A 14,229-nucleotide genomic window follows, 5' to 3' on the forward strand; every position below is an offset into this window, starting at 1 on the left:
TAATCACAAGGAGTTTTAAAGGAATGTACAGATTACAGACTATTATTAGAACATCACCTGATCCAAAACCTACAGGAGGGCAAGGAAAAACTCAAAACCTCAACATAAGGGAACCGAAGAAACCCTGAGAAGGGACCGCACATGAGGTAATCCCCCTTTCAGGATGACCAGGCTGCAATGGATGTTGCAATACACAGACATTGTCAACATGAAATATAGGTATTTTATAAGCTCGATAGTATAAGTGTGTTTTAAGCCTAGATTTAAACAGTGAGCTAGGATGAATTTCAGCCACCGACAACAAAAGACTGAACAAATTGGAAACACCCGGACCGTCTGAAAAGAGCCACTAGCTGGAGTTGGTCGGAGTAACTGGCTAGTGAGAGACACTATCAAAAATAACAGTTAACCAAGTCACAGATATCAGCAGTGAAAGGCAAGGGACAGTAAAGGACAAAGCAAGCTTTATTAAGCTGAGCAGATAAGAAAAGTGGCCTGCTGCGAGCTATAGCCTGCAGCCAAGTGGCTAACATTAGTGTTTGGAGAAGGAAACAGTGGACAAAAATTGGAAGACAAAACAGGATCAGCTCTTTACAACAATAGCAGCTAGGGGCAAACAGTAGCCTTTAGCTAAGTGGCAAACATAAATAGCTAGAGAAGGAAACATTGGAAAAAAGCTAACACAAGCCTAATTTACCAAACTTCACAACGCTTGCTCATGGTTTGTTGACTTCCTAGAGTAAGGACCAAAAACTTTGGTGAAGCAGCATTCAGCCACCTTGGTCCTCATCTATGGAACAATCTGGCGGAAGACATCAGGTCTGTGGGGATCATTGAAAGTTGTAGGAGGAGGCTCAAGACGCACTTTGTTAATATGGCTTTTATGAAATGAAATGAAATGTTTATTGAATATATTGTTGGATACATTAATCAAAACATGACACAAAAAAAACCCAAAAAAAAACCTAATGCTGAGAGTGAGCATGGCCAAATATGGTCACCTTACGCCCCCTCCCCTAAGGAATTTTGACAGATCTGTTTCTGCCAACCTTTGCTTAAAGGTTTGCACCGTATTTGCACTAATAACCCGGTCAGGCAAAAAATTCCAAATTTTTGGTATCCTGAAAGAAATAAAGTTTCCATGCAAGTTGCTGGTAGGTCTAGGCACCCGTAACTTATATCTGTGACCACGTAAACCATCAACACGACAGAACTCAAAAATTGATCAGAAGGCACATCGATCATTCCATGCAGTACTTTGAACACAATAATTAAATCAAATCGAATTCTACGGAGCTCCAAAAAGTCCAAGTTCAGTCTTTGTAGTCTTTTCGGATATGACAAGCTGTGCATCCAGGGTATCCGCTTCGTATACCGTCGTTGAACTCCTTCCAGTAGGTTAATGTCCTTGAGTAAGTAAGGGTTCCACACAACGCTGTTATATTCTAACCCGGGTCTAACATAAACGCAAAACATTTGAACTAAGAATGCTGGGTTCTTGTTGTAAAAGTTTCTGTAAATGTTTGATGCTATGTTATTGGCTTTGTTGGTAATTTTGGCGATATGCGTGATAAACTTTAAATTTGAAGTAAGAGTGACACCCAGATCCTTATGTTCAGTAACAACATGCAAATCATGATCATTAATGTTATACAGCGGAACAGAACCATGTAAAAACGACTGTGCTAAGCATTTATGAGATGACAATTGCAGTTGCCACTTTTCGGACCAAAGAAAAACTGATTTAATGTCATTTTGGAGAGAATCAATTGTTCCTGTAACCTGGGTTTTTGGTAAGAAAGCCGACAGTTTAGCATCATCGGCAAAAATTGAGATGTCACTACTTTGAAAGGCCTCAGGTAGGTCGTTCACAAAAAACAGAAATAATAATGGTCCTAGTACTGAGCCCTGCGGTACCCCACTACAAACTTCCGACCACGCTGAAAGAACATCATCAATTTTTACGCATTGTTTACGATTTGACAAATATGCTGTTATCCATTCAAGCAGTTTTCCACTAATACCATAGCATTTCAGTTTTTGTAAAAGCTTGTTATGAGACACTTTATCAAAAGCCTTGCAAAAGTCTAAGTAAACAACATGACCAGCCATATTGTGAACAAAAAACATACTGGTAATATTATTCAAATGAGCTATTAAGTTAGTCATGGTAGAATGTCCGGACCTAAACCCATGTTGTTTAAACGTAAAAAGATTGTGCTCCTGTATAAATTTCCATATGGCATCTGAGATAATTTTCTCAAACACTTTACAGACGCAGCTAGTCAAGCTAACTGGTCTATAGTTGGCTGCACTTGTTGTGCTCCCCCCTTTAAAAATCGGTATGACAATAGCACTAAGCCAGTCCTCAGGCAGCTGTGAATCCTTGTCAGGTTTAACCCAACAGATGTACAAAACCTATATACAAAAAAGACACAGAGAATTGTGAGTACAACTTACTTGCAAGTGAGAAATATCCATATTCTACCCATTGGCAGTCTACTGGATACTCTGAAAATGTATATTTCGTCCTTGCCTTTTATTGTATTAGGAACGCCCTAATTTACATGTTTCTCTGCTAAAGGGAAGGGGAGTGACAGAAAACAGTTTCAGATCTGTTTTCACAAAAACATCTTATTGTATCAACACCTGTTTAAACTTACAACAACGTTTATTTATAGCAAACAAAAACTAGGTGGGCCTGCGGTCAGACAGGTTCCTTATCTGGCCGCAAATAAGGTGTTATCCTGTTTCCTCCTTCTTCAAACACAAGCAAGAAAGGCGCATTGTATGCAAAGAAGCTTGTGCAATAGTAGAATAACATCTTTAGAGTTTAAATCCATCATTTCCCTCCTGTTTATTCACTTTGCACTATTTCTCTTTGTCATCCAATAACTTCTTCTCTCGATTTTCAGTTACAGAATCATGTTATAGTACTCATGTTACACTTAGAGGTTAAACTTTGTCGTCTGATTCACCGTAGTCAAAAACTTCTGAAAAAGATCTGGAAAATGTAAGGAAGTGGCATTTGCCAGCTCAAAAAGGTCCCGGCGACGACGATCTTGAGGTCTTTGCAAAAAAATGGCGTTGTGAAGGAAGTTCTCAAAGTGCTTGAGAAAGACGCGGTCATCCTTCTCCCGGTCCTTCTCCTCTGGGGTCTTTGGGCAAACGCAGCAAGGACCCTTCTTGGCCCCGGACAATTCCGACTTGGTGGGCTTGCTGATCTCCTCCATGTCGCTAAATCCCGTGGCAGCGATCCGGATCGGGATCTTCAGCTCTTTGGAGTAGTAATTGTGCAGGTATAGTTCTCGGTCTTCTGGCTGCCGCTGCCATCTGACGAGGTAGTAGGTTAGGTTGCCGTTGGGAAAAAGAGGCGGCGACCATTTGACCAGCAGCTTCGTGGATGAATTTGCGTAGGCACGGGGTTCTTTGGGCACGGTCGGCAATGACGGACGAGTTCGAATTCAAATAATGTCACTCTTTGCACCAGGAATGTGCTTGTCCTCCACCCTAGGGTAATGGCCTTGACAAAAATGGCATACTGGGTCCAGGGTTTGAGGTGGAGAATGGCGACTTTGGGGTCCGTATTATTATCCTTCGGAAGATCCACGTCCACCATGTGCCAGCTGTTGGAACTGCAGCCGTCCTAGCCGTCGAATTCGGTGATGTTCTTGAGAAGGGGCCTCCTTGTAGTAGACCATAAAGCTGATAGGGCCTTTGTAATCCCGTGGATGGTAGCGCTCCCACATCAGGCGGATGGCATAGCTGGACGTGCTGTTGGACAAAATCCTGAGGACGTGGCTCACACAACTGGCTCTTTCGCCGTTATTGCGAAAGTCGCCTTCCTGGGCCTTTTCCGTGACGCTGGTTTTCTCCCACATGGTGTGGATCTCGGACATGCAGAGTTTGGGATTGAGGCGGAAGAAGAGGCGTCCCGCACGGATGGTTAGGTTGTGCTGAGTCCAGTCCCAGAGGTTGTGAAGGTGCTGGATGTTGATGTCCAGATTGCCGGCGATGACGGTGCAGTCCTTGAGGGACTGAGCGGCGTTCACCGAGTCGATGACGGAGGTGGAGCAGATTTTGTCGCATAGGCCGTTGCAGGCGCTGCACAGCATCCGATTACTCTCGTTGGTGCGGACCCGGAGGGGCAGTCGGGCATGCACTCGCCCTCGTGGATGACGAAGTGAACGTCGCTGGGCAGGTGAACTTGTGAGCAAAGGTCCATGGTGATGCAGCGCCAGCCCTCGAACTTGAAAGTGCCGGGCGGGCAGTCGGGCACGCAGCGGCCTTCGTGGTAATAATGCAGGCAGGCGGCGCATGCCGTGTCGCTGTTTGCGTGCGTGCAGCTGCCCAGACATTCGCGGTGGCAGCATTCGCCTTTTTCGGTGCAGGCGTGCTTGCAACGGCTGGGACACATTAATCGTTGTCCATTCGCAGCAGCTCCACCAGGATGGAAAGTCTTTTTCCTACCACACTGCAGCACGGTTGTATGCCGCAAACTTCCAGTGAGAGGTTTTGAAGTGACCCTGCAGCGCCCTCCAGAGTTGCAGGGTTGGAGCTCTCAGCAAGGAGTGTCAAATATGGCTTCACCACTGCCGGGTGCAAAAGCATCTCAGCGCCCGTGGGGTTCTTGGAGAAACCTGGGGAACGCCATCCCAGTTGTCTTCCTGAGAGTCCTTTTACTTTTTCTTATTCTCTTTTGCACATTAAGGTTTTCTTCAAATAACAATAAAAACGTTGCTATAATTGCTACTACCAATTCGCCTACCGCTACCAATCTACCTGTTAGCATTCTACCTGCAGATCTGCAATTCCTCCTAACACTTCCAGAGTTGTGGACAATCTTCACTGGTTTGAGACGACTGCAAACTATAATTGCAGCCCCCTTTGTAGCCAGACTTCCTCTGAAAGTTTTGTTGAGGAATAACAGCTCTCCAGTAGTTACCACAGTGCTATTACAATGACGCAACTAAGAACAATCAAAGCGTATGCTAAAATAGAAACATTGAAACAGTTATTTTACTCATGCTTAATTACTTTCTTACAGTGTGTCAAATGAGCTCATGTGTTTTTCTGCAATCTTTACTGCTTTTTATCAGAACCCAATCACCTGGTTCAACTAATTGGCTTTCCTATGGAGACATAAAAAGTGTATCATCGTTATCATTACGATCCGCCAGTTGCTTCTGGTGCTGCAATATTTTTCTCATGTAATCAACCAGAGTACTTTCATCATCAGTTTCCCACATATTTTTAAATAATGGTAATTCACCAAATATTACTTCATATGGTGTTAGCACATTTGTACTGGTGATGTTAATATACAGTTTTACTAATTCTAGACATTTAGTCCATGGTCTTTTGGTTTCTTCCATACACTTCCTAAGTCTGTTTTTTTATAGTTCCATTCTTTTTTTTTTTCTACCAACCCTGCACTTTGTGGGTGATAAGCACAGTGATCTTTTAGGTCTATATGTATTGCTTATTTTAGTTAATTTTTTTGATTTACAAAATGTGAACCATTATCACTATAGATCTTTTCTGGAATCCCATAACATGGAATTATGTCTTGGCATAATGCTTTAGCTACTGTTAGCGCATCTGGGTGTTTTGTAGGAAAAAGCTCTATCGATTTTGAGAATGAACCTATTATCATTAAACATAACTTTTTCCCTTCACTATTGTTAAGTTCTATAAAGTCCATAAAAGGTGATTAATTACAGTTCTCTATCTTTGGAAACTGTCCTCTCTTTGGTCTTAGATTACCCTGAGCATTGTGCTTTGCACATATCAAACATGTTCTACAATTTTTTTATTTTATTATTATTATTATTTTTTTTTTAATAGGAGTTAAAACCATAGGTTTATCAATATCTGGTTTATCAATCCTACTATCCCTCCTGTTGAGACATATCTTCCCTTGTCTCAATATTTCTGCCCATTTGTATAGATTTTTTTTAGTAGGATTGGTTTATCTTCTTGTCATTTACAGATTCAATCTTTTAGGTGTGCTCCTTTTCTTTTCCAGAGTTCTTGCTCTGGTTTAGGCGATTGTTGTTGCATTTCTTGTAGTATTTTGTTTTTTAAGGCATTTTCTGTTAGACTTAGAACTGTTATTTTTCGTTGTGCAGCTTGTTTTGCTATTTTATCTGCAAATGCATTGCCCTTTGAAACTGGGTTTGTTTCTGGTGTGTGGGCCACACATTTACATATAGCTAACTGTTTTGGCAGCTGCACTGCTTGTAATAGTTCTGTTAGCAGTTTTGCATGTGTCACTGGTTTTCCTGTTGATGTTATCATACCTCTATTTTTCCAGTGTTGTGCAAACGTGTGAGTTGTTGCATAGGCATACTGGCTATCTGTGTATATTGTTCCTATCTTATCTTTCAGAAGTTTGCAGGATTCTGAAAGGATCACTAATTCTGCAGCTTGAGCTGAACAATGTTGAGTTAATGCTTCTGCCTTTAATACTTTATCATGTGTTACTACAGCATAGCCTGTCCTCCTTTTTCCTGTTTCATCTTTCTTTCCTACGAAACAATACCTTCTCTGTTATTTTAGCCTCTTTTTCTTTTTGTTCAGGTTCTGTTTCCTTTTTTCTTTTAGTTAAATGGAAACATTATTATTATTTTTTTTTCCCATGCAAATATAAATTTTTTTAAAAATTTTCATGATCTGTCTCAAGATAATTAATCTGCTATTTTTAAATATCTATGATCCTACCTATTCAGGCTCAATCAGTTTCTCGTTATCTTTTAAAAACACTCCTTCCATAGAAATTGTTTCTTTTTAACTATAAGTCAGCATTGGTTACGTATTTATTAATCATTTGTTAATTGTAACATGCTTATACTTAAAAATTAAGCGTGGCTTATTTCACCTTCTCTTGAAAGACTTTTTATCAGTTGTCCTCCTAGGGGATCTTGTCTTTGGCGCTAAACTTATCAAAATTCCAAACTATCACACTGCCTAAACATCAAAAATCTCAAAAATGCCAAATGGAACTCAACGTCAAATCTTTTTTAATTGTAATTTCCTCTCTCTTCAATCATAATCAACTATCTTTTCTCATTGATTCAATATAAAACAACATATACTTGTCACTAATAAATTGCCTTATCAACTCGCATTGTATTATATTATATTATTATCATAATCTTCGGTTTGCAATAGTCTTTTCTCTTTGCAGCCCCTTAATATCCTTAGAGATTAAGAGCTATACAAATAAACATGACCTTATCTGAATTAATACTTAATACTGTGTGTCTTTTTTTTTCCTTTTAAAAACAAAGCACATTTCATTTAGAGATTAAAACAGAAAATTTAATTTCCAATCTCAATATTTCTTTTTCTGTGTTAATACGTCGTTATTTTCAAACTCATTTCAAAATTTTGATTATTTGAAATGACTCAGATTTCCTGCTTTTAGTATGCAATATTATTTTTCTTTCCCTGGTTCTACTAATATGTCATCTACACAAGTTAATAGTTCGCTCTTATTTAGAGGCTCGAAACTAACTTGAGAGTAAATTCTTGGACTTTCACAATACCCTTGAGGTGTAGGTATATATTTTCCCTTTAAACGTAAATGCAAACCAAAATTGATTGTCTTTATGCATTGGTACTGAGAAGAATTATTGCTTATATATACCACTGTGAAATACTTTGCCTTTGGTTTCAGAGAGTTCAATAGCGTGTGTGGATCTGCCACACAGGGACCTTTGGATCACTGTATTATTTACTGCTATCAAACCCTGAACAATTGTCCATCATGTTGATGGGGGTGCCTCATTTACAGGAAATATCGGTGTGTTTACGGGTGACTCAGCGTATTCTACTAGTACTCCCACCTTCTTTAAATCTTCTATTACTGGTTCTATTCCTTCCATTGCATCTGGTTTTAAAGAATATTGTTTTATTCTGGGCCGATGTTCTGTTTTGGGTCTTATTATTATAGTTTGTGCTACTTTTACTAGTCCTACATCTGTGGGTCCCTGGGACCATAGTTTATTAGGAATTTGTTTTAATAGCTCCTGCTGTTCCTTAGCAAAGTAAATGTGTCATTCCTTCTTTTTTTTTCAGATGTACTCCTGAGTTTACTATTATAGTCCAGAATAATGACTTTCTGGATAGTCCAGTATAATCGCTGAACCATGTGTTAAGACCCAATACCGTACATTTTCTCCTCTGTAATATTATTTGTGTATAAATATTGTGGTATTTCTTTCTTCTTCTTCTAAAGCAAAACAACATATTATGTCCATGCTTATTAGCATTTAATTAGATATTCATCCCCTTGCAATATTTTTTTATATTTGTAGCTTTTCTATAAAAGTAATGTTATAAATGGTAAATGGTCTGCATTTATACAGCGCTTTTCAAATCAACGAAGACCTCCAAAAGCACTCTATAGTGTGCTTTCAGTCATCTAGACTTAACACAATTCAATGTTGAAAAAGTTATTTGTCCCAATCTATGGTATTACGGTTAGTCTCACTTAATTTTCAACCAATTATCTTTTTTGATATTTAATTAACTTTCCCATTTATGTTTCTCTTTCTTTTTTCTATGCTCATTTTCTTAATATTTATTTTCTTTTCCCTTTATACCTTCTTTTACTTACTCTTATCTTTCTGTATTTGTAACTTCCCTACCTGTTCTGCCAACAATCCATTCTCAACATAACATTCCTTCCTTACACGCCCTCTCACAATAGCTTTTTAGCTCACCTGTTTAATGCGAAAATGACGTTTAATCATCTCACTTAATTTTGTTTTTTTTTTCCTTCAAACCAATTAAATCTACCATTTTACCTTTACTTATTTAATGTGAAAATCACATATATTGATGTGCAACAAGTTATATTACTCATTTGTATTCCACTCAATACATTTTTCCTCCATATTCATTGAACACTTTTTCAATACTTTTGTATAAAAATGCCTTTATCTCAAATTAATTTATTCCAATTCACTTAAATAGATTTTTTCCTAGTCTTCCCAGTCCTTATTTTACCAATTTTTGTACTCAAAACAGGAATATCTTATCTTTTTCTGTATTATTTTGTCATTATCTTGAATTAACGCATCTAAAATAACTCACTCATTTTTTTTTTCCTAAATTTCTCAGTTTTTAATTTATCGATTTTCAACTAAAAAATTCGGACCGCAAGAAAAAAAATCTCCAGAACCATCTGTGGCCCCCGGTGCCTGTGTTAAACACCCTTATGGCGAACACCTATTCCTCAAAAAAAAAAATTACTTTTTCCAACTCCTTTAATTTGTTCTATCAATTCTTCTTAAAAATTACTCTTTAAACAATCTCAGCTCTTTTGAAAACGTACTTTTTTTTAGCGTTTAGCTTTCTTTTTGACAAGTAAGACAGACAAACATATAACATAAGACATACACAGGGCCCAAACAATCAAACATCTAATAAATTTAACAAAATTTGGTGATTTAGGTTTCTTATTTTCTCTCTATACAGTATGCTTTCTAAGTTTAAAACCTGTTCTTCAAATTTCTCATGGCGAGTTTTGAAAAGATATTTTTCCTCTTCCTCATTTTCATCCCCTAGCTTGATCTCTATCTCAAATTTCACTTCAGGCTTTGGTCCCGGCTCCGGGCCCAGTCATGCACTCTAATGGTCTTGTGGGGAAGGGTTGCTTCTACAATTTATAGCAATATGCCCTTCCTTCCCACAAGACCAACAGGTTCTAGGTTTATTGCTTGCACGTGATCCAAAACCTCTGCCTCTACCTCTAGATTGTTGAAAGAACACTGTGGTTCCTTCATCTTCTTGGTAGAAAATTGTTGATGGCTTCTTCTCCCCTTTCTTACTTTTGATCACTTTCTCAGCATGGAGGGCATGATTTATGTATTCTGCAAGTGTTCCTCCATTCATGCTTATATAGTGGCGATTTAACCATCCACTAATCTCTGGTAAGGAGCCTGAGTGCAATGCATTTTTTAATTGTTGTTTATAGGGGCCCTCGTCAGCTCCATCACCAGGTTCTAACCCACTATGTGCCCTAAACACCTTTTCCATTCTTACTCTGTATTCATCAAATGGCTCATCTGGTTTTTGTTTACATCTCCCTATTTCAGTGTAATTTGCTCTTTTCCTGTATTTAGTTCTGATTTTTTCTAGGAGAGGGGTCACCTGTTGTGTCAATTGTTTAGATTCGGGTGCAAGTATCACGGGACGGTTAGCGTCATTAGTTGGAGAGTATGCTACCTTTACGTGGAACCAATCTGGCCCTAATTGTGTCATCCAAACTTGCTGTACTTCCATTCCGTTTAGATGATAAGATCGCCTTAGATTTTCTATCTGCGTTATGCATTCCCCTACATCCTCTCTCTCCTGTCTTGCTATTTTTATCCAGACTTGTGTCTGTTCATAACCTTCTTTTCTCATCTTATTATTTTTCTGTTTGTATTTGTTTCTTATTTTTTGTTGCAGTTCTCTAATGCCTGCTGTGGACAACTTCCCATTAAAGTTATATTGTTTTATCCAGTAACATAGGGGTTCTATTGCTGAGGAATCTTCCTTTTCAATAACTTTCCAGTCTTTGCACGAAAAATCTTCTAAAAGCTTCTGTTTTGCTTTACTTTGCCCCTTTCCCATTTTTAGAACTAAATTTGGACTCAGTGGTTTTTAATACCTAGTGTATTCTAACACTGAGTTTCTTTTTCAACAGGATGGTGATAAATAACCTTTTGTGGTAAAATTCACTTCAACCTATGCAGGTGGAATTTTCTTGCATACAGGCATCCACAAAGGCTCACCATTTATTCCCTGTTGCTTTGGTATAAAATACAATTACCTAGTGGTAATAGTATTTTCTTTCACACTCACTTTCACTCTTTTTGAAGAACAAAGAACTTCCCTTGAGTTCTTTTTAAACAGAGAGGAACCCTTGCCCTTTTACTTAGAGGAACCCTTGCCCTCTTTACTTAAAGAACTTCCCTTGAGTTCTTTTTTGAAACGGAGAGGAACCCCTTTCCCTCTTACTTAAGACTGTGTCTTAAGTCTTACTGGCCACGTTTCTCTTTTACCTAATAGTGCCTAGGATTGTTAGGATTTATTTTCTTAACTCTGTTTTGAATTCTTCACACTCATACCCTTTTACTTTAGTCACATGCATTCCTTTTTAAAATAAAAGTTTTACTCACAATTCTCTTAGTCCTTGGACTTTCCGTCAACCTTCGGATCCCAACTTGTAAGGAAAAGGACCAGTCCCGAAAAGGGTCTTAATGCTGTGGCCACAGACTTGCCTGGATCTTTACTCACACGCTGGGATCGTCAGGTATGTTGGAATCCGGCTCTCGAAGGACCAAATAAATGTCAGGTTTAACCCAACAGATGTACAAAACCTATATACAAAAAAGACACAGAGAATTGTGAGTACAACTTACTTGCAAGTGAGAAATATCCATATTCTACCCATTGGCAGTCTACTGGATACTCTGAAAATGTATATTTCGTCCTTGCCTTTTATTGTATTAGGAACGCCCTAATTTACATGTTTCTCTGCTAAAGGGAAGGGGAGTGACAGAAAACAGTTTCAGATCTGTTTTCACAAAAACATCTTATTGTATCAACACCTGTTTAAACTTACAACAACGTTTATTTATAGCAAACAAAAACTAGGTGGGCCTGCGGTCAGACAGGTTCCTTATCTGGCCGCAAATAAGGTGTTATCCTGTTTCCTCCTTCTTCAAACACAAGCAAGAAAGGCGCATTGTATGCAAAGAAGCTTGTGCAATAGTAGAATAACATCTTTAGAGTTTAAATCCATCAATCCTCAAAAGATCTAGAGAACAGGTAAAATAATGGTTCACATAGAAAGTCAGCTAGCTTTTTAAGCAAGAAATTTGGAATTTTGTCAGGGCCGGCTGAAAATTTGCTGGGAAGTTTTATCAAGTATCTGTGAATTAACTCCTTTGAAAGTTCCACAGAATTTAGAACAGCTGAGGTTCTGCTGGGAAAGTTGGGTGAAATACCATTGTCACGACCAAAAACACTGGCATACTGATCATTTAATATACGGACATTGTCAGCATTATCTGTAGCAACGGTACCGTCAGATGCCTTCAGGTTGGGAATAGATGCCCTAGAAATTAGTTTACGGTTGATGTATGAAAAGAATTTACGAGTATTATTAGCCTCTAAAACTTTATTTTCCTCAGCCACCCTTTCCCGCCTGATGGCCCTCCGCAGTTCCCTTGAAGCATCTTGATAACTTTCCAAGTATGCCAACTGATCACGTTTATAAAGCTTGTGAATAAATTGCTTTCGCCTATGCAATTCAGCTATATCACGGTTGACGTGAGGTGTAACAGCAACTGAGGGTACGTATACAGATTTTAAAGTGTAAACAACAGATTTAAATATTGCCCACATTTCTTCAATATTCCCACAATTATCAAATAAGAGGTACCAGTTGACACTAGACAGAAAGTATCTCATGCCATGTAGATCACAGTCTTTAAAATGTATGTAATTCTGAGCAGCGGTGTCTTTTTTAAGAGCCAGGTTAAGTTGGAAAGTAACAGAATCGTGATCACTGGTAGAGAAACTCGGCCCAACGTCAATATTTTTAAACAGATATCTGTCAGTGGAAAACACAAGGTCTAATACGTTGGACCCCCTGGTTGGTTTATCGACATGCTGAAAGAAACCTGCATTTGAAAACAAGTTTTTGAACATTGAAGTTAGATTAGTATCGGAATTTTGAAGAAAACTGTGGTGAAGGTCAGGAAAGTTAAAATCACCCATAAGTAGAATTTGCAATTTAGTATCAAAAATAGAATTCAGATGTTCGAACATAGCGACTTTGGCCTGAAAAGAGCCCAGACCAGAGCGATATACAACCACTATTCTCAGCTTCACCCCAGAAATAAGAATATCACATTTTAATTGATCATTTTTATTTAGTTTTGATCTGTTTAACTCTTAAGCTTTTACTGTATCATACTTTACTTTTACTTCACATTTCTATGATTTGTTCTGCAGTTGTTTTTATATTTCAGTGACTCCTCATTTTGGGGGTCCACACTGGTAGGGTGTGGTTTACTGGCTGAAATCCAAAGGCCATCTGCAGTCATCCCTATCCGTGTGGATAACCCTTCCTCAGGTCCCTCTCCTCACATGGTTAGACTGTGCCTTTTCATAATCATACTTTATTTCCATTACTATTCATATTTGTTTTCATTGTATTTTAACCATTGCGTGTGTCCGTATTACGCGTTTCAAGTTGTAGGGCTGGGATAAAGGGAGGGATTTTATTGTCTTGTTGTGTACTGAATGAATAGATACAGTATAATGAATGACAATTTATTGCCTGAAAAGTGCTTTACAAATAAATTTGAATTAGCTTGTGGGACCCGCTGTGTAAGGAAATCATGACGCTGGAGCAGCTAGCAATGACAACAGTGTCTAGCATCGAGCCATAGTGGATAACACGAGTGGCTAGAGAGCAAAACAGTGGAAAAATGTAGGAGATATCAAAATGGTAGGACTCGGTGACAATTAAATGCAATGCTCACCAGTGAAAGGTAAGTTAGTGTCAAGTGCTGAATGCACCACTAAGACAGGTCTGCTCTCTCAAAAGGCATCTCAAGCTGTGTCATATAATTACAAATTTCGTAAATCAACGAGTCAAAAATCAAATGAAAAATCGTCAAGACTTACAAAGGAGAAATCGTGCGCATTCTGGCAAAGCAGCCTAGGAAATACGGCCTGCCTCTGGACGCGTTCCTCGTCCTCGAACACGTTACCGTACATGAAGCCGTTCAGCATGGTGGAGTGAGCGTGGACATCGATGTAGAACTCCAAGCTGACGCTCTAATATAGAACACATGGAAAACAAAAAAGAAGGAAAAAAACAGAAAGTGAACAAAACCTCACTTTTTGACATTTTGGAGACGCAGTCACTGCAAAAAAAGACAGTATATACACATATATATATATAATATATATATATATATATATATATATATATATATATATATATATATACATAGACTGTCTCAGAAAATTAGAATATTGTGATAAAGTTCTTTACTTTCTGTAATGCAATTAAAAAAACAAAAATGTCATACATTCTGGATTCATTACACATCAACTGAACTATTTCAAGCCTTTTATTATTTGAATATTGCTGATTTTGGCTTACAGCTTAAGAAAACTCAAAAATCCTATCTCAAAATATTAGAACATCATGAA

At 38.3% G+C, this 14,229-nt stretch overlaps 1 protein-coding gene across 2 annotated transcripts in view; it reads right to left on the reverse strand.

Moving 5' to 3' along the window:
* The window catches only part of agbl4 (AGBL carboxypeptidase 4), a 599,711-nt gene that overhangs the window by 31,957 nt on the left and 553,525 nt on the right, over positions 1–14,229 (reverse strand). For both annotated transcript variants that reach the window (XM_088349263.1, XM_088349262.1), the window contains one exon: positions 13,696–13,848. In XM_088349263.1, the coding sequence (XP_088205389.1) occupies positions 13,696–13,848 (153 nt within the window). The remainder of the gene's footprint in view (positions 1–13,695; positions 13,849–14,229) is intronic.

Source organism: Urocampus carinirostris, chromosome 12 (genome assembly GCF_059441175.1).
Source record: "Urocampus carinirostris isolate Australia breed hairy pipefish chromosome 12, RoL_Ucar_1.0, whole genome shotgun sequence".
Lineage (NCBI taxonomy): Eukaryota > Metazoa > Chordata > Actinopteri > Syngnathiformes > Syngnathidae > Urocampus > Urocampus carinirostris.